The sequence below is a fragment of the Sceloporus undulatus genome, unplaced genomic scaffold, assembly GCF_019175285.1.
Source record: "Sceloporus undulatus isolate JIND9_A2432 ecotype Alabama unplaced genomic scaffold, SceUnd_v1.1 scaffold_17, whole genome shotgun sequence".
NCBI classification, from domain to species: Eukaryota; Metazoa; Chordata; class Lepidosauria; order Squamata; family Phrynosomatidae; genus Sceloporus; species Sceloporus undulatus.
In genome coordinates this window covers 1986782-2006696 of record NW_024802939.1, presented here as the reverse complement: position 1 = coordinate 2006696, position 19915 = coordinate 1986782, and the positions used below count along the sequence as shown (strand labels likewise).

Sequence of the window (19915 nt, the reverse complement as noted above, 5' to 3'; positions counted from 1 at the left end):
GGGGGGGGATGCATTGATGAGATTCCTCACGGATATCATCGGTGCATCCTTCAGGGAAGGACATGTTCCATCTTGTTTAAAGGAAGCGGCGGTTAGGCCGCTCCTGAAAAAACCTTCCCTGGACCCCCTGGATATGAGGAATTATAGGCCGGTGTCATTGCTGCCATTTTTGAGCAAGGTGATCGAGAGGGCGGTTGCCCTTCAGCTCCAAGCTGTCTTGGATGAAGCCGATTATCTAGACCCATTTCAAACTGGCTTTAGGACAGGCTTTGGGGTTGAGACTGCCATGGTTGCCTTGACCGACGATCTGCGTCTGAGCATTGACAGGGGGAGTGTGACCCTGTTGGTGCTCTTAGACTTCTCAGCGGCTTTCGATACTATAGATCACGGCATCCTCTTGGACCGCCTGAGGGGGTTAGGTATCGGGGGCACTGCTTTGCAGTGGTTCCGGTCCTTCCTCTCGGGCAGGTCTCAGAGGGTGCTACTCGGGGACTGTAGCTCCAGTAAGAGGTACCTCACTTGTGGGGTTCCTCAGGGGGCTATTTTGTCCCCGATGTTATTTAACATCTATATGAAGCCGCTGGGTGAGATAATACGGAGTTATGGTGCTGGGTGTTATCAGTACGCTGATGACACCCAAATCTATTTCTCCGTATCTCGTTCGTCGGCCTCGAATTCCGATGGCATCTCTTCTCTCAATGAATGTCTTCAGGCGGTAATGGGCTGGATGAGGAAAAACAGATTGAAACTGAATCCAGACAAGACGGAGGTGCTCATGGTAGCGGCCCCGAAACCAAGAATTGGGTTGCAACCTCCAGTCCTGGATGGGGTCACACTCTCCTCCAGCGACTGTGTTCGCAGTCTGGGGGTGCTCCTTGACTCGTCGCTCCTGATGACAAATCAGGTAAATGCGACGGTCAGGAGTGCCTGTTATCAGCTTCGGCTGATACGCCAGCTGCGCCCTTTTCTGGAAGTAAGGGATCTCGAGACGGTTGTGCACGCGCTGGTAACCTCACGCCTTGACTTCTGTAATGCACTCTACATGGGGCTACCCCTGTGCTTGACTCGGAAATTACAGCTGGTTCAAAACATGGCAGCCAGGCTTGTGTCAGGTACATCTAGGAGGGACCACATTACTCCGGTTTTGAGGTCCCTCCACTGGCTGCCTATCAGCTTCCGGGCCCAGTACAAGGTGTTGGTTATCACCTTTAAAGCCCTAAATGGCTTGGGTCCAAACTATCTTAGAGACCGCCTCCTCCCGTACAATCCTCCCCGCACTCTCCGGTCCTCTGGGAGGAACTTACTGCAGCCTCTAAAATCTAGGCTTGCGGCAACCTCCCAGAGGGCGTTCTCTGCTGTCGCCCCCAAACTCTGGAACGACCTGCCGGATGAGATCCGTCAGATAACATCATTAGACAGCTTTAAAAAAGCGGTCAAGACGGATCTCTTCCGGCAGGCCTTTCCAGATTAACCATCCCGGCCCAGGTTCCCAGGTTCCCTGATTCCCTCATTCCTCCCGTGGCCCCATCTTAGTGATGGTTGAGGATCAACAGAGGGATATCAGGGTTTTTAGTTTTAACTGCTGGTTTTATGCTTGTATTGTGTTTTTAATATGTTATATTGTTTAATACTGTCTTAAGGGGGGGGGAGGGATAAAGTGTTTTTAATTGTCATATTTTATATTTTACTGTTGTTAACCGCCCGGATTGGTTTGCCAGAGGGCGGTATACAAATAAATATTATTATTATTATTATTATTATTTTAGAAATATTCTCTGACACTGAACTGCTTACTTTCTACAGCTGACTACGATCATCATATTTAGGCAACTTGTTCAGCAGTGGTGATTTCTTGACAACAGTTTGATATAAATTTCAGATATTATGATGATTCTTAAATTCAGGTGTTTTTGGTTGGATTTTTACATGTGCTGATTAATGCTGTATCTCTTTGCTTTAAATCATGGCTACTGGTTCTCAGGATTTCAGAAAAATTAGATTATTATATATGAAGATGTTGCCCTAAAGCTGATTGATGTTAATTGGATTTCAGGTAGATTTCCTTTCAAAGAAGAACAGATAAGATATTCCTTACTGGATGCATAATCACAGTTGGTCTTTAGGGCTTAAAAAGCAGTGGCTGTTCTACATTTTCTCAGTGACTCCAAGGATCTAGAAATGTCAACTCTAATCCTTTACTTCATTTAAAAATGCATTCTTTACCCATTATTCCTTGTGAAGATATTCTTGAAGTTTTAAATTGATCACTTGGAACTGAAAGTAAAGAATGTTTTCTTACTTGATGCTACCTATGAATCATCACAGAAGCAATAGTGAGGGTGGTATTGTTAGCTTCATAGCCACCACAATCTTTTTTTCTTAGATGCTTGATTGGAAGCTCTCTCATAGTCTCTGTCTAAGAATTAAACACAAGTAACCTCTGCCCCAAGGAGTGGCAGCTCAATAGCTTGAGTAATAGTATCATTAGAGCTGATCAAGCACTAGAATCATCATTCCAAATGTGTAACCTTTTGGCTGACCCAGAAGAGACTTAAAATTGTAGGCCGATAATCCTGTAAAAGGTCTGCTTGAATAGATCTCCTGCATGTATCCATTTGGACAGGCGTGATGGGTATTACACACCACTATCATGACGGTCTCAGGAAAATGATCTTCAGCGATAAGTATTCCTTCCTCTTTTCCCCTTGATCATGTTCCTCTCAGGAAGGCAGAAGAAAATCAAAGCAATATTTGAAAATTCTAGGCTTGCATTTAGAAAAGATGTTTGCAAAGTATGGAAACTTCTGATAGCATGATTTTTGGGAGGGTGGGGTACATACATCTGTTTGCCTTGAAAATTGAATCTTGGGTTAGCAAAAGCACTTCTGGAATATAGTAAAAGACCACTGAATTGAAAGAGTCCCAATGGTCATTGTGGGCAACACTCTCCACCTTAAAACACAACTATCTTTATATGTGACTCCCTTAGCTGGTTGTATAAACTTGTCTTGAAAACATTTAAGGCAGAAGTTAGGCCAGCTGGATGCATTGCCAACCTTTTCAGGTTCCCCCTTCGCCTTCATATTTCCCACCCTTTTGTAATTTAAAGGCTTTACTATTTGAGATAAAAATATAAAGAATTGTCCTTCCTCTTCCTACCTCTGAAAACTGCCTTTGTATTTCCCTCTATATTTCTTTTTGGAAAATGAATACATCTTGAAGTATTTCTTCAGTCTTTCTTTTTATGTTTTTTTTTGGGGGGGCACTCTTTTATAGTATGTTACCAGACATTTAAAATATATTATTTTATATATTTGTGATTTGATTATTTTGATTACTTGATTATTTTAAATAGTGCTAATTTTAACTCTGTATTTATGTTGATCAGGAAGAACTATTTCACATCATGTAGCTAAATTTGACGAACCTTGGTTTTCAATTTGGAACTCTAGGCTTTCCTAGAAAATGATTATAATTTTCACTCTTATTCAGCTTTTGTACACACATTTTTTTACAGCTGGTTATTCAGCTTTCATGTACATTCCCCCATTCTAAAAAGTTAAAATTCATCTCCCAGTGCATATCTACTGGAAGTCAGAGATTTAATCTAAACAATCCTGGTATTTTTGGTCCCATTTTTTTTTTTTTTTGGTTTTGGTCTTGCCTAGCACTGGAATAGAGTCCTGGAGATCTCTGAGACTAAGGCTCGAAACAGACAGACCAAAAGGGCCGCCATCGGGCCACGTTGGGGCATGGCATTTAGATCAACGTGACTGGAAGCTGCCCAGATGCTGCTCCAAGGAAAAAGAACCAGGCCAAAAAGGAGTGGGGAAAAAAACTACTCCTTTTGCTGGCCTGGCTCAAAACCATGGTGGGACTGGGCGCATGCAGTTGCCATGGTGCCAGCATGAATGGTGCCAGTGTGGCCTTGCCACAGTTTTTTTTGGGGGGGGGGGCTTGTCTGCTCAAGGCCTAGTTTATGTTCTTGGGCTGAAAGAAGTTCCCAACCTTTGATGGAAAAGGTTAGCCACCCTGAGATCCTATGAGGAAGAGCGTAATATAAAGATATAGATAAAATCAATGATAATGATAATGGTGATTCTGATTACCTTTCTTACATATTTGTAAATAGACAGATTTCACAAATATAAATACTCTTCAAGGGTTTTTAAGTGGAAGATTACAATTTCTGTTATTCCAAACAACAACAACAACAATTCCAGGATAACAACAACTTGAATTTGACATCTTAAGTGCTTGGCTTTGCAAGCCTTATTAGCATATGGATGTGGAAGGTGCATTTTTAATTCATAAATACATAAATTAAAAGCCATCAAGTCATTTTTAAAAGGACTGCATTATTACATGTGAGTGTTTTGATAAAGTCTAAAATAGCTTAATATTTTTAGCATTGTAATTTTCTTTATTTTCAACAGCTGTAGCAAAAACTGTTCCTGACAAATCCGTAGTTTTTAAGTGCTGGCAACTTTAAATACCTTTTCAAATAAATTCTTCTAACTTCACATATGAAGCTTTAGATGTTCTCCCTTTCTATTTCTCTCTGGAGAACTGCAGTGTCCCAATGAAAACAAAGTGTGGGTTTATAAATGAACACTTGAGACTCAAAAATTCTACTTTCAACAAAAGACAAAGCTTTCTTCTAAGTTCAAGGGAAGGACTATCAGATGAGATTTGACCCTGACATAACAATTTCTGTATGGAATGTTCAAGTTACAGCAATCACTATCTGAGTGAACAGAGATACTATGCAGGGTAATTAAAACACATGGGTTTCCCCCTTTATTTTTCCTCCATTTTTGTTATTTTTGCTCTTTAGACAGCAACAGGACTCTATTACTCTAGACCACTTTTGACATGACTGACTCCATGAGTTTGAAATTAGCATTCAAAAAGGCTGCTTCTGCATAAACATTACATGTAAGATATTTAAAGTTAACATAAAAATACAATGCATGAATGGAGAGAAGTTTATTTGCAACCAAACATGGTAGTGGTATGTTCATCAAATGTCAGGATTGGTGCCACACTTTAAGGCATATATTTAATTGCTAGTCAACTCTACATATTCTAGACACTTATTTCACATCAGCTTTTCCTAAACCAAATGGAATTTCTATGAAATTTTTCATATATTTTAGTAAGGCATACAAATGTTATTAGCTTTGGACACCATTTAAGTGGCTCATTTGCCTGTGACATTACAAGACATAATGCTACATCATGCCCTCCCCTAAAAATCTTGTCAACTACATCTACAGCCCTGATAGTTCTTTATAGTTCCTCCAAATAGTTGTCTTTTCCCCCTTCTGCTTCACCATCCCTTTGCCCCTATTCTGATGTTTCACAGAAGCGGGGTGCACCTAGTTTAGTTATTTTGTTCAACAATATATGCTACAATCCCCTCTGTTCAAGCATTTTTAAGGAGCAGAGTACCTGCAGTTCTGTTTGGAAGAAGAACTTCTGTGGGCACTGTGTGCAGTCATAGATCTTGTCTTCTTGTCCATGGGCCGAAAAAATGTGTTGCTGCAACTTGTTGGCTTGAACAAATACTGAAACATTGAAAAGAAAATGTGAACTTTTTGTTATTTGTCTTCTACATAGAGAGACTTTTCTTGTGAACATTTCCTCATTAACTCACAGCAATTGCAAAGGGTACAATTATCCAGGAACCCTATAATTTCTGATTATACTGTTGCTGTAATAGGCACCAGTAATGATTGTTCAGCTCTACATTCAAATCCTAATTTTCTTTTCTTCTCTTTGTAAAAGAGCCATGCTTGTATGTCTGGTAAAAACATAATCAAATAACATTTAAATCTAAAACATTTAGAAACTACCCTGTCCTTTTTCCCCACAATAATTTTCTCTTACCACAATAATTTCAGAATGAACCACACCACTTTGAAAATCAAAAACAACATTTAAAAAATCCTTGTTACTGAGAAATTTGGAAACAATACAAGGCAAAGTCTTTTTTTTATTTGTTTGTTTTGCATTTGCCCAAAAGTTAAATTTAACAAACAATCCTGTATTTAAATGTGTTATTGTTAAAAATTATATCCCACAGCTACATTGGGGCAATGTCTATAAACGTGAAACAGAACTGCAGGTAAATTCTCTTTGGATACTTTAAGATCAACTCTGAGTACACACTGAATGCAAGGGTTTCAATAATATAAACATGTTCAATTTTAATGACTACAAAACAAGGCCCTAAGACTGTGTAACAGTTTACCTAGGAGACATACTATTAATAATTAAATTGTATATGCCAGAGGCAGTGTTTGGGTTGGCAGCACTGACTTCTGATGGATGCCTGGTGCACTGTGACCTAAAAAAAGTTTGCATCTACAATATTAATCTGTATAGGCAGGGAAAGGATTTATTAAAGATGCTGGCATTTAAGTTTGACTCCATTCCTAATCATTAAAATAATTCTAATTGAATGCCAACAAAGAAAGAAAGAAAGAATTAGAATAGTGTGCTTGTGAGTCATACATTTTAATCACATTTCTCATTACCTTAAAAAGGATTGGATTCCATTTTCCATATAAAATTTATATTGGTGAATTTAGGTTCTTGTTAATATTCTACATACTGAAATAATTTAATAGCATATTACTCATAAAACATCATTGCTTATGATTAATGTGCTGTATCTATTTACCCCATCAGCAAAAAAGGAAAATGGGTTTTTTAAAACACAGATTAGAACAGAAGTTATCTACATACTTCTTAACACATTTTATACAAGGCCACTGGCTGAAATATTAAACAATTCCTGTTATTATTGTTATTTTGAATCAGGGAACTTCACGGCAATAGCCTTCAATGGAATTAATTTTCAGATCTATTTTGTACACTGTTTATATTAAAAATCCAACCAAAGTTTAACTTCTAGAATGACAGATTGTACAAAAAAATCCACTTCATTTCACAATGCAAAACTTTCTATATCTTTAGAAATTATGAATGCAAGCTGTGTGGTGAAAAGTAAAACTAAATATTATAAAGTAAACTTATTCAACTAATAATAATAATAAAAATAAAAAATTTTATTTGTATTTCCCGCCTCTCCCTGCGGATTGAAGAGGGATCACAGGTAGTTAATTGCAGGTAGTACACAAGCAGTTAATAATAAGTAGTGGTATGTATAAACAACAGGGTTTGCTTGCATTTTATTGGGAGTGTAGTTGCCAAATAAGAAGAATAATATGAAGAGAACAAACAATCATGCTTGCTCATGAAAGTATATCAATAGAGAATAATATAGATACACTATTGAATTGTGAACATTGCTGGTTTTCCTCTCTTTGAAAAACAAATCCTGTGTTTATATACAGTACTGATATTTAGGGCACAATTTTAAATAGCATTATTATTACTAAAAATAAAAGTGCTGCATGAAATCTTTAAAAGTGTTTCATTTTAAAATACATGTACAGGTTACAAAAAAACAAACAAACAAGCTTCATTTATATACCGCTTCATACCACCTAAGCAGCGTCTAAGTGGTTTACAACTGTAAGCTAATTTGCCCCCAACAATCTGGGTACTCATTTTAGCAACCGCGGAAGGATGCAAGCCTGAGTCAAGCTTGAGCCCTTTTCGCTGGTCTTGAACTCACAACCTTATGGTTTTGAGTGAGTGGCTGCAGTACAGGCATTTAACCACTGCGCCACAAGGCTCCCTTAGATTGCATCCAATATGTTAATACATCTCATTGGGGGCAGGGTATCTTGTCTTATTGGTAATATGCCAACTAAAGAGCCGGGCTAGGATTTCTCATATTTTGAGCCACAACTGGAAGGATGTTGTACATCCCAGCTCTTGTAGAGAGAGGATGTTCAGGAGAAGGTTCCAAGCTGTGCTTTTCAATTTCAAGTATGTCCAGAACTACATGTTCATTATTTTGTAAGAGCATCATCAGCATCATACAGAGTCTGTTATGTATGAAACAGTAATGAACACAAGTAACAGTGAATTTTACAGTTGGCCCTCCATATCCACAGATTCTTTATCCATGGATTCAAGCATTCTTGGCTTGTGAATATTTTTTACACAAAGATAACCTTGATTTTCCATTTTTTATAAGGGACACCATGAAGATTATCACAGCATGCAGAAGCGCTGCTAAATTGTCTCTCAAACATTGAGGAAGAGCATGTGTGTGAAAGCCTGGTGTGCTTTCTCAATGTCAGGGAATCGTTGGCTCCCTCTAGCATCACTGTTTTTTTCAGGGAGAGAGAATTTCCTCTGAACATTCCTTCTCCCTGAATGATTCAGTGACACTAGAGGGAGCCAGTGATTCCCTGACATTGAGCAAGTGTGCCAGACTTTCACATATGTGCACTTCCTCAACGTTTGAGAGATGATTTACCAGCGCTTCTGCTTGGTGCGATAATCTTCCATTTTACTAGCCACTATATTTAATGGAATTTTAACATCCAGGGATTTTGGTATCAACGAGGGATCCTGGAACCAAACCTCAGCTGATACCAAGGGCCTACTATATATCATTTAATATGTATTCAGTGTAAAAAAATAATGGAGATTTCTGGCTTTAAGTCAAGAGTGTTGACTGTTTCAGGGGTATATATGAACAAAAAAGGCTGAGTCTCTCTCTCTCTCTCTCTCTCTCTCTCTCTCTGTGCGTGTGTGTGTGTAGAAGATTGGACGTATTGTTTGTTCATAATTATCTGAGTGACATTTCAGCATGCCTCTGTTCTGTAGCAGCAACTGAGGTATCAGGAAACCATATTTCCTTCCTTTTGGCAGCAAATAAGTTTCCACCTTTGTAGTCTGATGTAGGCGTATATATGTATAAATTTGCATACATACAAATACAGTGACCAATGAGGTCACAGCAAAGTGAGCTATGCTTTGGAGGGCAAAGCATGAGAAGAAAACAATAATCTTTCTGAATTCTATACCTATCCTGTTTTAGCTCTGTAAAAATGTAGGAATTTACACAAGCAAATGGAAAAGAATACAACAGATTCAACGGGCATTCATCTGCAACTTAGTGCTTTGTAGCCCACAGGTGATGCCTCACAGCATCCTTTCCATTTACTCTTAACCTCTGCCTAAGGTTAGAATATCCATGTGTCTTCTACACCAAGTATATATCATATTTTTTTCATTAAGTAAAAAGTGAGGGCAATGATCCAAAAGGCTACTTTAGGTATGTTCAAGAGCTTGACTATAGCCCACCATTTTGTAATCTAACTCTCAATGGGACATTCCATCCTCCATGACATATCACAATCTGCTTTTGAAAGCTCTTTTGAGTTTCAGAAATGACTGTCCAGACTCTAGGGCTACTTTGCATGTACTGAACTCCTATTCTGTATATGGAGCTGTCTTGGTTTGCAGATGAAGAGAGGAGAAAACATCTTAGTTTGGGGAAGAAGAGGTCAGAAAACATCCTCACCAGTCTTAATGTTGTTATTGTTGTTGTTGTTGTTACTATTATTATTCCTATTATTTCATTTATATTCTGACTTTTCCCAATAATGGCATCAAAGGTTGCTAACAAAAGTTAAAACAGATATAATTAAAAACCACTACAAAAAAGAGTTGACGTTTCTATGAAAAAGTACATTACATAATTAATAAAAGGTATTTATGATAATAAAGCATACTGGTGATTTCCTTGTTCCTGCTCTAACTCCTTGGATTCCAGTGAAAAACTCTAGTAAAGTTCAGGGTCTTTCAAAGCAGTGCGGGAGATGGTGTTGAGGAATACAAGCAGATGGAGAAATGAGTAAAATCCAGGGAAACCAAGTAATATTCTGCTCAACAAATAGGACTGCTAAAATCCTACACTACTAAGTATGATAAAGTGAATTATGTGAGAGAGTTTGAAAAGCAATTCAGGTAGATGCATGTCTGATCCTTCTGCACACTTGACTTTTTAAATAATTCCTAATCAATATAACTAATCTGATATGCGCACAGAAGCTGACCTGAAGTCACAGTCTGGCATAAATGACATCACTGGAGAATGTACATGAATAAACTAAGGCCATGGCTGGGAAAGGAAATAATCCTGTCAGCATACTCACCTGTAAAGCAGACTGGACATTTGAAGGTTCCCCCCATGCCTTCAAAGCTGTGTTCTATCAGATGGCACTGAAGTTTGGCAGGAGAATCAAATGTCTGGTTGCACAGCTTGCATTCATGGTTTAGTCCTTCATCTGGTGGAGGAGAAAAATGAGGAAAGTATATTGTTATTTGTTGCACTTTTCTTCCATCTTTTTGCCAGAGAGGTCACAACCGTTCATATAGAACTAGGATAACCAAACAAATAATATACTTCATGTACTAAATAGTTATCTGCCCAGTTGTACTGAATCAGCCCCTCATCTGCAATTATTAAATATTTGTTTACTAGCAAGAAATAGTATGCACAAATGCAATTGAACTTGTTCACTACTACAAAAAGGCAGATGCACCCAATTAAATAAAAAAGATAAATCTCAAAGTTCTTGAACTGGAAGTGGTACAATTTCTATCCTGCAGTTTGTATCAGATCAAGGGAGTGGGGTGGGGAGGAAATGCTGCCAGGTCTCTTGCTCAGCAGCATTCATCCTATATCTGTTAAATGTATGTGTGTGCAAGATAGATAGATAGATAGATAGATAGATAGATAGATAGCTAAAAAATTACTACAAGCTTCTGCAGGCCCTATGATGGAAAGCAGTTATGAGTGTAGGGGAGGAGAGAGTCAAACATACAGAGTTAAACAGAGGGACTGCAGGCTATTTAATTTTTATTGCAATGTACAAGTGCCTAAAAACCAGCAAGGAAAGGAACTTGCCAGAAACATCCTTATCCAGCATACCCTACCTGGCCATATTTTTCTCTGTGCCAGCTGTCAAAGCCTTAACTTTAAAATTTCCAGAAGCCATGCAAATCTTTGCTTTCTGGGTTGACTTAAATTTGGAAGAGCACCAGTGCACAGTGTGTGTATGTGGATGACAGAATTTGTTGTTTCCTTTTTCTTTAGTTTATGTGCAACATTATACTCATTTTTATTAGTAGTGTTTTAAGAGAAGCATGCATTTTTTTCACTTGTTCTTTTTTTTTTTTTTTTTGGCTTTGCTTTAAATTTGTATGGTATCATGAATCTTTGTTGTGAACAAGAAAGCCTTCTGGTATCCTTAATGCCTGAGCTACTCTTCCCTCCCCTTATTAATTACTATCCCACTATAGCCTCAAAGGTCCTTTCTTTTATTTTTTCAGCTACAGGCATTCCTAGCATCACAAAATTGATCCTAAAACCTTCCCTGCTCTGAGCTGCAGCCCCTTGCTGCCCTCCTCCCCCTTTCCATCTCAGGCCTAGCATTAGTCTTTCTTCCCAACAGTGTTGCAAGCTCCTTTCGTTCCACCATGGGAACAGTGATAGGTTGTCCTACTTAGAAACAGTTGCTAGGTAAGATGCAGCTCCCAGCTCTGCTGTAACAGGGTTCAATTCCCTTAGCATATCTCAGAAAAGGTCCTTCTGTATGTCACTAGTATGTTATACAAATAGTTTGATCTTGCAGGTAAATACACTATCTGATTAATAAAAACAACAATACACAGCTGTACCTGGTGTGTCACTCCAACGTGTTTGATGCAAAAAAGGTGCTGTTTTTTTCTTTAAAAGCATTTCTTTCTAAGCATCCAAATATAACACTATGCTACACCTGTTTAATATAACACAGCATGCAATGACAAGTAGCTATGACTAAGATTTGATCAAAATGGATGGAGATAAAGACTGAATTAAAATGACTTGCAGCCTGTAACCCATATGCCGTCACTTGGCCATTCTGCCAAACTATAAGCAACTAAACCCAGGCAAAATAATTAAATTTGTATCCTTGGTTTAGTTTGCAGTTCCCTGAATTTGAAATTATCCTTAGGGCAAACAGGCAAAATACATGAACCAGCTGCCCTCAACAGCACAGACTCCCTCTAATCCAAAGGCTATCTCCCTCAATGACTGTGTAATAACCCTATTGAGAAAAAACAAACAAAACATTGCTAAAGACTAATAAGAATGATCACACTAGCTCTAATTCCTCTTCCTTAGCTACTACATAAGTATTGGTATCACAAACAGTTCTGGGGACTGCAGAGACTCTGGGCCAGGGCTAGGCAACTTGATATCCTTCAAACATTTTGGTCCAGTTGGTGGCTTCCATGTCAACAATGCAATGAATTTGTTGTGGATTTTATTCCAGAGTTTAAAAAATTCATCCAAGGTTCTGAACCCCTTCTCCAAAATAGGTTCAGTACTCTGGAAAGTCCATCTCAAGTCACCTCTGACTTCGGGCTAGTCTACACAATTACAATAATCCTCATTCCAGTTGAACAGAATGTGATCTGGCTACATGGAATTCACAGGAGTTCAGGCTTTTTGTGGTGGTGGGGAACTTCTTGAACACCACATAAAAAAGGTTTGCACATAGTCACACTTGCAATCATTCCTCTGCTTCACATGGATTGAGATAGCTGCACAGTTTTGGCAGAGTGAGGGTGAATAGAAGCAAACAGAAGCAATTTTGCACATGAAAGTGAAGACAATTAACCACCGATGCCAATGTGCAGAAATCTGCAGCTATTCACGTAAATCACTTAACATATAGATTAGCCCATAAACCACCATCAATCCCAGCCAGCATGGCCATTGGGAAGATTTCACCGGTTGTACAATGCACCTGAGTTTTACTTGGGCGTGCCATAAGAGCCCGTCGCCAGAAGAGCCTGTCACACCCTGGAAGAACTAATGGGACACACACCCATACTGCATGTGCACCACTGTGCCAATGTGCGCTACAGACGTGAGCCCCATTACTTCCTATGGGGCTTCAGCATACACTGATTTCCCTTTACGCAGAGGGATCCGGAATGGATCCCTGCATAAGGGGAAGGCACACTGAACTCCAAAACCTCTGCAAGGTACCAGATGGCCTAGTCCTGCTCCAGGTTCTGTGATGTTCCAGTGTATTGGTACTGGAGGGGGAAACTGTCTCTGGATTTGCCACTTCCCAAAGAAAAATCAGATACATCTAGTGTTGCCATATTCTAGTCACTCATATCATTGCACCTTGTCTACCATTATGTTTCAACCTCAGGACCAGTGCAAAGCTAAGAGCTCTTTTTTCTTCTCACCCCCACCCCCCAAGCGGGTATGAAGACAGGAAGGTTTCCAAACAGCTCCAGAGAGTAAAGGGACTCCTATTACTTTTAGAACACTGTTTGGAAGTGAAGTTACACCATGTTGCTTAGCCCTAGGTTCAAGCCCTAAGCCCAAGCCACAAAATACAAGTCCTTCTCTGCTCATCTCTTTTCCTTTCCTGCCATCTGGGCCTGTTGGGGAAAGGGGGTGGATGGGAATGGAAGAATAACTTGATAGTTCTATGGCTTTGCAGTTACAACCAGAGCCTGAGAGTGAGATGGGACTCTCACCAGTGCCAGTCTTCTTAAATGATTTCTTGTTTTCTGCGGCATTTTAACCTACCCATTGGCCTGAGATGAAGGAGAAATCTGGGATTTTCTGCTTTCAACAGCCCCAGCCAGCTGGGACATTTTTAAAGTCCCTTCAATCCAGGATGTTCCAGGAACCCTCGATGCATCACACAATCAGGAATAGGCAAAAGCTGGATATTTTGATGCAGCTGTGTAGCCATAGAACCAATAAATGTGCCTCACATGATTTAAATGGTTAGGTGAACTAGATGGAAAATGTATTTATTTGTATTAATGGATCCAAGAAAATATAAGGCAGAAATCATACATTGCATATAAGGCAGAGACACCTTTCTATTGCCTGTGTTTTTAATTTGATTTCAAAATGAAATTTCATCTTAAAAAGAAATTTAAGGGTAATGCTCACAAAGTCGGCATGGGTGCATAATATCGTGGGTCCAGATTATGATGCAAATGGTACTGAGAAAAAAAGGATGGAATTAATGAATAGTCTTCATATTAATCCTAAAGTTTGTTTGTTTGAAATTCTAAAGTTCATACTTGTAACAGTGGATCAGGCCAAGTATCTCCTTTGTTGGGTATCTGGTCTCTGACAATGGTCCACACTAGCTGCTTCAGAAGGAAGAAATTCCCTTAAGCACTGAAAAATCTAAGGAGTTTAGCACATCATTAAAGCATGTGGAAGACAAAAACATAAATCCATTGCTAGTCTAAACTAGAGTAGAGCCCTAGATTCAATCAAGTATTGAATGGTAAATCAACTTGCAAGTAAATCGCATTGATTTCAATGGGTTTACTCTAGCTGGGAATAGCAACTGGATTTAGGACAAGGAACTCTGGATCCCTCACCCATCATGATGAAGGTAAGAAATTCCAGTCCCTGAAATGTTATCCAAGTGCAAATCTGCAGTTCTAGATACTCTAAAGCAATCACAATTTTAAGGGGATTTCACAAAATTGTTCAGGGATATACGAGTTCTTATCAATTCATACTGCACAGAAACACAAACATTCCATTCTGCTAGGCTTCTACTGTTCTACTGTCAGCTTCACAAAAGAAAAGTAGGACTTTCATGTGGAGACAAAGCCCTCCATAGACATAGTAAGAGAGGTAACATATACTCAATTATGTTACACTTTTCAGTCAATAGGATTTTAGTGTTTTGAATACTCTAATTAAGAAACCAATACATGAATATTTGAAATAAATATGTACATGAAATAAGTATGTGCATGATTGCAAATATATGCAATGATGGCTGGGGGAACTGCATTTCTAATTTGAAAAGAACTGGCTGAAAAGTTTGAGATTGTGTTAACATTTGTAACTCAGAGACTAAAACTAAGGATTTTGCTACAGAAACTAGAGGCTGTGAATATATGAATTCAAGATAGATCTGCACATTTTATATTTCAAATCACACACACAAAACTACTTGTATAAATAGTTTAACTGGAAAATTCATAATGTCTCTCCAGTTATATCCCTTCAATTTAGGGAAATATAAACAAGTTAAAAATATTAACCATTAAAGATAAAGTTATTCTATGCATAAAAACAACCACAATGGTTAACATTCCCAATTAGTTATTAAAACTAAGAAGAATCTCTTAGAGTGAGAAGATTACAAATTGAATCAAGTAGATAACAGCCAGTGTCCTGGAGGCTTGAATACTTGGTTTACCTTTCTCATGAATTCTTCCTCATGTCATTTCCTGGACCTAACCATGCTTCTACTCTTTATCTGCACTAATATTAAGGCTAACACCATATAGCTTAATACAGCATATAGCTGTGATTAGATTTTGCAGATGTATGAACACTTTTTCCCATAAAGAGCAGCAGACTGACACTGTGGATCTATAAAAGGAAAGATAAGAGTATCTGGATCTCTCTCTAGATTAGGAGAATTACATTTGTGCTGGACCTTTTCTGTTTAGAGGAACAGGACTGACATCTACCCCTCCATATTACATACAGTTGCACAGGCATGCTTTGTGTTTGACAACAAGCTGTGTTGACTTGATAAAAGATTTCTACTTTTGCTATTTATCTTTAGAATTTCTTTTCACTAATGAGATGGACTAGTGCTAGTCAAGACAGATATCCATAGTTATGAATTTAAGGGCTTTTTCTTGTTTGACATTTTTTTTGTGATTCACAGTAAGCAATGCAACACTCATCTAGACATTGGGGCAACAGGCAATATTCCTTTGCAGCTCTTTACCCATAGCTTTGTGTGTTCCTATGCACTATTTCCTTTGATCACTACTGCATTCTGGGAAAGTGACAGGATTAAAACAGCAGTAGTACTGGGCTATGACTGACCTGGAGAAACTAGCAGATGTCAGTCTGGCCCAGCTAACTGCTGTCCTTCTGAAAATACCTTGATTTTCAGACACCGTGTTACCATTTGGCTTTGAAAAGGTCAATTATATACACACCTACAGCTCTTCCACCAGTACATTTTTGTTCCTGCTGCTCCTTGTAGCTTATTACAAGATTGGAAAAAGTGGAAAGATGAAGAAAAGGCAGTTGTTCTAAAGAACCTGCCTCCCTACTCGAAGAGAGACTTAAAATGGAACGTCAAATCACAACAAAATAAACAAGACAGTGAAAAACTACATGGCAATGTACATTTAGGATAAATATGTAGTGCCGGAACATCACTTCAAGAGGTTATTCTCACCCTGTTCTGTACCCACTTCAAAGCTACATTCTTTCAGCAAACCTACAGGAAAAAAAATTAACAGTGCTGAACAGCTTTAAAAATTCAATCAGAATAATTTGCTCTTTAGAAAGGTGGTGGAAGACAGTAATTGGAAAATACTGTCTGACTCATTTATTAAAGTGAAATTCAGAGTCAATTGATTTAATAACCATTAGAATATTCTATTAAGGATTTAATAGGTTGGCACAGTTCTATTTTTTATTAAGAGTTATAGATGAGAAATAAGCAGTTCTATGGAATTTATAGGCAACTGCTACTATGGATTAAGATAAAATACAATTGCACATGAGCTGTAAAACCATTTCCTCCTGCCATAAACAGGCAAACTGGAGGCCTTTGTTAGGCATGAATGACTCAAGTATTCCACTCCAAAATTATTTTTTTAATCTTGTCATGTTAGTGGTGAGAAAACACACATGCGCTAAATGAGAAAGCCATTCACAAAAACTAGATCAGAATATTGAAGTATTGGGGTATTTTTGGGATGACAACTCTCAGATTTTACCGCCTACAGAGACGTTGTGGGTTGGGAGTCCAAAAATAAAAAGCATCCCTTAGTTTGTCCTATCAAAAAAGAAAAAAAGAAAAAAAAAAGAATGGGGAATGTATTACCTATGAAAATATGCTTTCATAGAATTATAGAATCATAGAGTTGGAAGAGACTGGTGCTGTCACATTATTTTCTTGAGGTTTGATATCCTACAATATCTTAATAGTAAGTGCAATAACTACTGTAAGAATGAAAGTAAGAAATATATATTATATACTGGCATTCACATGAACATCATAAATCCTGAGTATTACATTTGAAAAGGGTCCATTGTAAGGATTTATGTAAGATGATTCTCTCACCTGCACTGTCTATGAGTAAGGGTTTGGCTGTAAAGGATTTGACTCTTGTAGCCTAAATACTCTAATTCCCTGATCCTGAGGTACTAACAAAAAGCAAAAAGTAGTTTTGCAAAAGCCCAGGTAAACCAGGCACTAAGTAAAGAACTGGCTGGGAAATGTAAAATTTGTTAGCTCTTTAGAACTGTTTTCCATTTAATTAATTAATAACTCAGTAATTATGGATTTATGATAAAATTGCAACTTGTCAATCCATTGAATAAATACATAAATTTAATTAAGACATTTTCAAATTTCAAATTAATTGATAATTTAATTGATTTGATTTAGTTAGTTCCCATCTATGATCACAGCATCTGATGGACATTTCCTGTGATGCTATTAGTGATTTTTGACTTGTTCTCCTATATATGTGCATATTTGTCTTTTTAAAAAAACAGAACATGGAATTAATTTGTTGATTGGCTCATTAAGTTATTAATTCATTATTTTTTCTAGTGATTTCACTTCGTAGGCCCGTTACAGATGGGCAAAAAGTACGTGCCGTGCACGTACTAGGGTTAGAAAAGGGCGTCCTTTCTGGACGCCCCAACCCTAGTACGCGCTTGCCGCATACAAAATGGTGGTGCCAATTCTACATGGGCGCCACCATTTTGATGTTGCGGACACCTAGTGCCCGCACATTGCACAGCAGAAATGATGCTGCAAGTGCGCCATTGGCACTTTGTGACGCCATTTCCGCGTCACAAAAAGAAGCCGCTTTTTGCAGCTTCTTTTTGCTGAGCTAAGGAGCCACGCGGTTGGGCCACGGGGGCTCCTCTATGCAGAAAATTATGGCGCCAGCAGACCACCCTTTTGGGCAGTCTGTAAAGCACCGTATATTCCTCAATTAATGCTGAAGGTGAAATATGCTCTAATAAATTAAGCAATTAGAATCGGTTAGAATTCATTAGATTGAGTGCCTTTCCCTCTACCACACTCAGTAAAACAGAAAATCCTGCTGCCTTGGAGAAGAAATATTAGAATTGGAGGAAATGTGCCCCATGGATCTGTTGTTAGGTAGACTAATCTGTGTGATTTCTTGGAGATAAGGAAGCACTAAAAGAGGATGTTCTGGAGCAAAAGCTCAGATAGTTGGGTTTGTTGATTAGAAGGATGGGCAAGTTTGGAAAAGGAAAAAAAAAGATGAATCTTGGAAGGAAATAGGGGTGGTAGGGAATGACATCTTTGCTTAGAATGACACAAAGTCTTTCAAGCAGCTAGAACTGTTTCAGAATGTCTCATATGGACCTGTACAGAAATAAAGTATTTGGTTTCTTTCTTGCACTCTAACATTGTAACCAACTTCTTTTTCTCGACTGATTATGTTCTTGATTGGTTTCTACAGATTATGTTTTGGATTGGTTTCATATTTTAGCATTCTTTCAGGAAGGTTGAAAGGCAGATGTCCCACAATAGGCCTTTATGAAAGGAAAGTATATGAGTCTTCTGGGATTGGACAGTGAGGGGTGCACTCTCTTCAGCAACCTCCCCTCTATATTGATTATCCTCTGGACTGATTTCTATTGTATATTATTTTATAATATATATTATGCAATTATTTGGGGTGAGTTGCAACTTCATGATTCTTTAGTTTGGTACTTAACACTATATTAGGCCCTTTGATAAGTAAGTGAAAAATCTTTCTCAAATCTATCTTTCAGTTAGTTCTCTCCTGGCTTCTCCCTGTCTTTTCCTCCCCAGCTCTCCTGTTTTGCTTTCTATTTGCCTCACCTCATTCATCTTCTTATGCCCAACACTTTCATTATAGCATTATGGGTGCAGTTATGGTAAGATGGCTTGTTAGACACCAGGTCATTAAGATACTAGAGCCCACAGATTGTATGGGATCTGTAGGTCCTCCGTGCAAAACCTGTTGCCTACCACTGGTCTTTGCAGAATGGACTTCTTGATTAACAGTGGGGAGCCAGAAAAGATGTGGTGAGTCTGTTGTATGTAAAAATATTCTACATATGCTCAGGGATTCTCAAAAATTCTACAGTCTTAATTCACTGATTAGTGAATTCACTGATTAGTTTTTGTAGCTACTGACTTATTGCTGTACTTCCAGTGGATCAGTGTCTTCTAACTGAAAGAAATCACTCTTTATTAACCTTTACACACACAGTATTTGAAGAGTGAGTGAAGTGTATGTATTGGTGGGGTGGAAAGTAAAAGAGAGATGTAGATGAGTGACAAACACAAGAGGTTGCAAGATGAGATCTGTGTTTTGTGACGGCCTTCTCCAAGCATACAATTTCCAGATACAGTGGTACCTCGGGTTACGAAATTAATTCGTTCCGCCGCCGCTTTCGTAACCCGAAAAGCCTTCGCAAGCCGAAAACCCATAGGCGCTAATGGGGAAAAGCTGCGATTTCGTGTGAAATAGCGCCGAAAAGCACCAAAAATTTTTTCGTAACCCGAAAAAACGTTCGTAAGCCGGAACAGTTTTTTTGAATGGATTTTTTCATAACCCGGAAATTTCGTAACCCGCGCATTTCGTATCCCGAGGTACCACTGTATACTGGGCTCCCACAATTCTCAGGCAAACCCCTTATGGGCTTTGTAGTCCATGTAGAATAAAAATATACGTTGAAGGAAGGCAATCTTAAAAGGACAAAAAGAGTCTTGTGGAAGGAGCCAGTAACAAAAAGTATTCCCCTAAAAATCAGTGAAACAATTTTAATTATTATGTTTATGCTACTGATTGGTGAATTAATTTTCAAACTAAACATTCCAAGCTTTGATATATATATATATATATATATATATATATATATATATATATATAT

General features: G+C 38.3%; 1 protein-coding gene across 5 annotated transcripts in view; it reads right to left on the bottom strand.

Annotated features, from left to right (window-relative positions):
- Positions 1–19915, bottom strand: part of LOC121917413 (zinc finger protein 521) — a 398352-nt gene that overhangs the window by 43189 nt on the left and 335248 nt on the right. For 2 of the 5 annotated variants that reach the window (XM_042443355.1, XM_042443356.1), the window contains 2 exons: positions 10089–10220; positions 5455–5570 (listed from right to left, as the gene is read on the bottom strand). In XM_042443355.1, coding sequence (XP_042299289.1) covers positions 5455–5570; positions 10089–10220 — 248 coding nt within the window. Of the gene's footprint in view, positions 1–5454; positions 5571–10088; positions 10221–13909; positions 13963–14043; positions 14116–16193; positions 16236–19915 lie in introns of those variants that run through there. The other 3 variants (XR_006101026.1, XM_042443354.1, XM_042443357.1) reach the window with 3 other exon arrangements.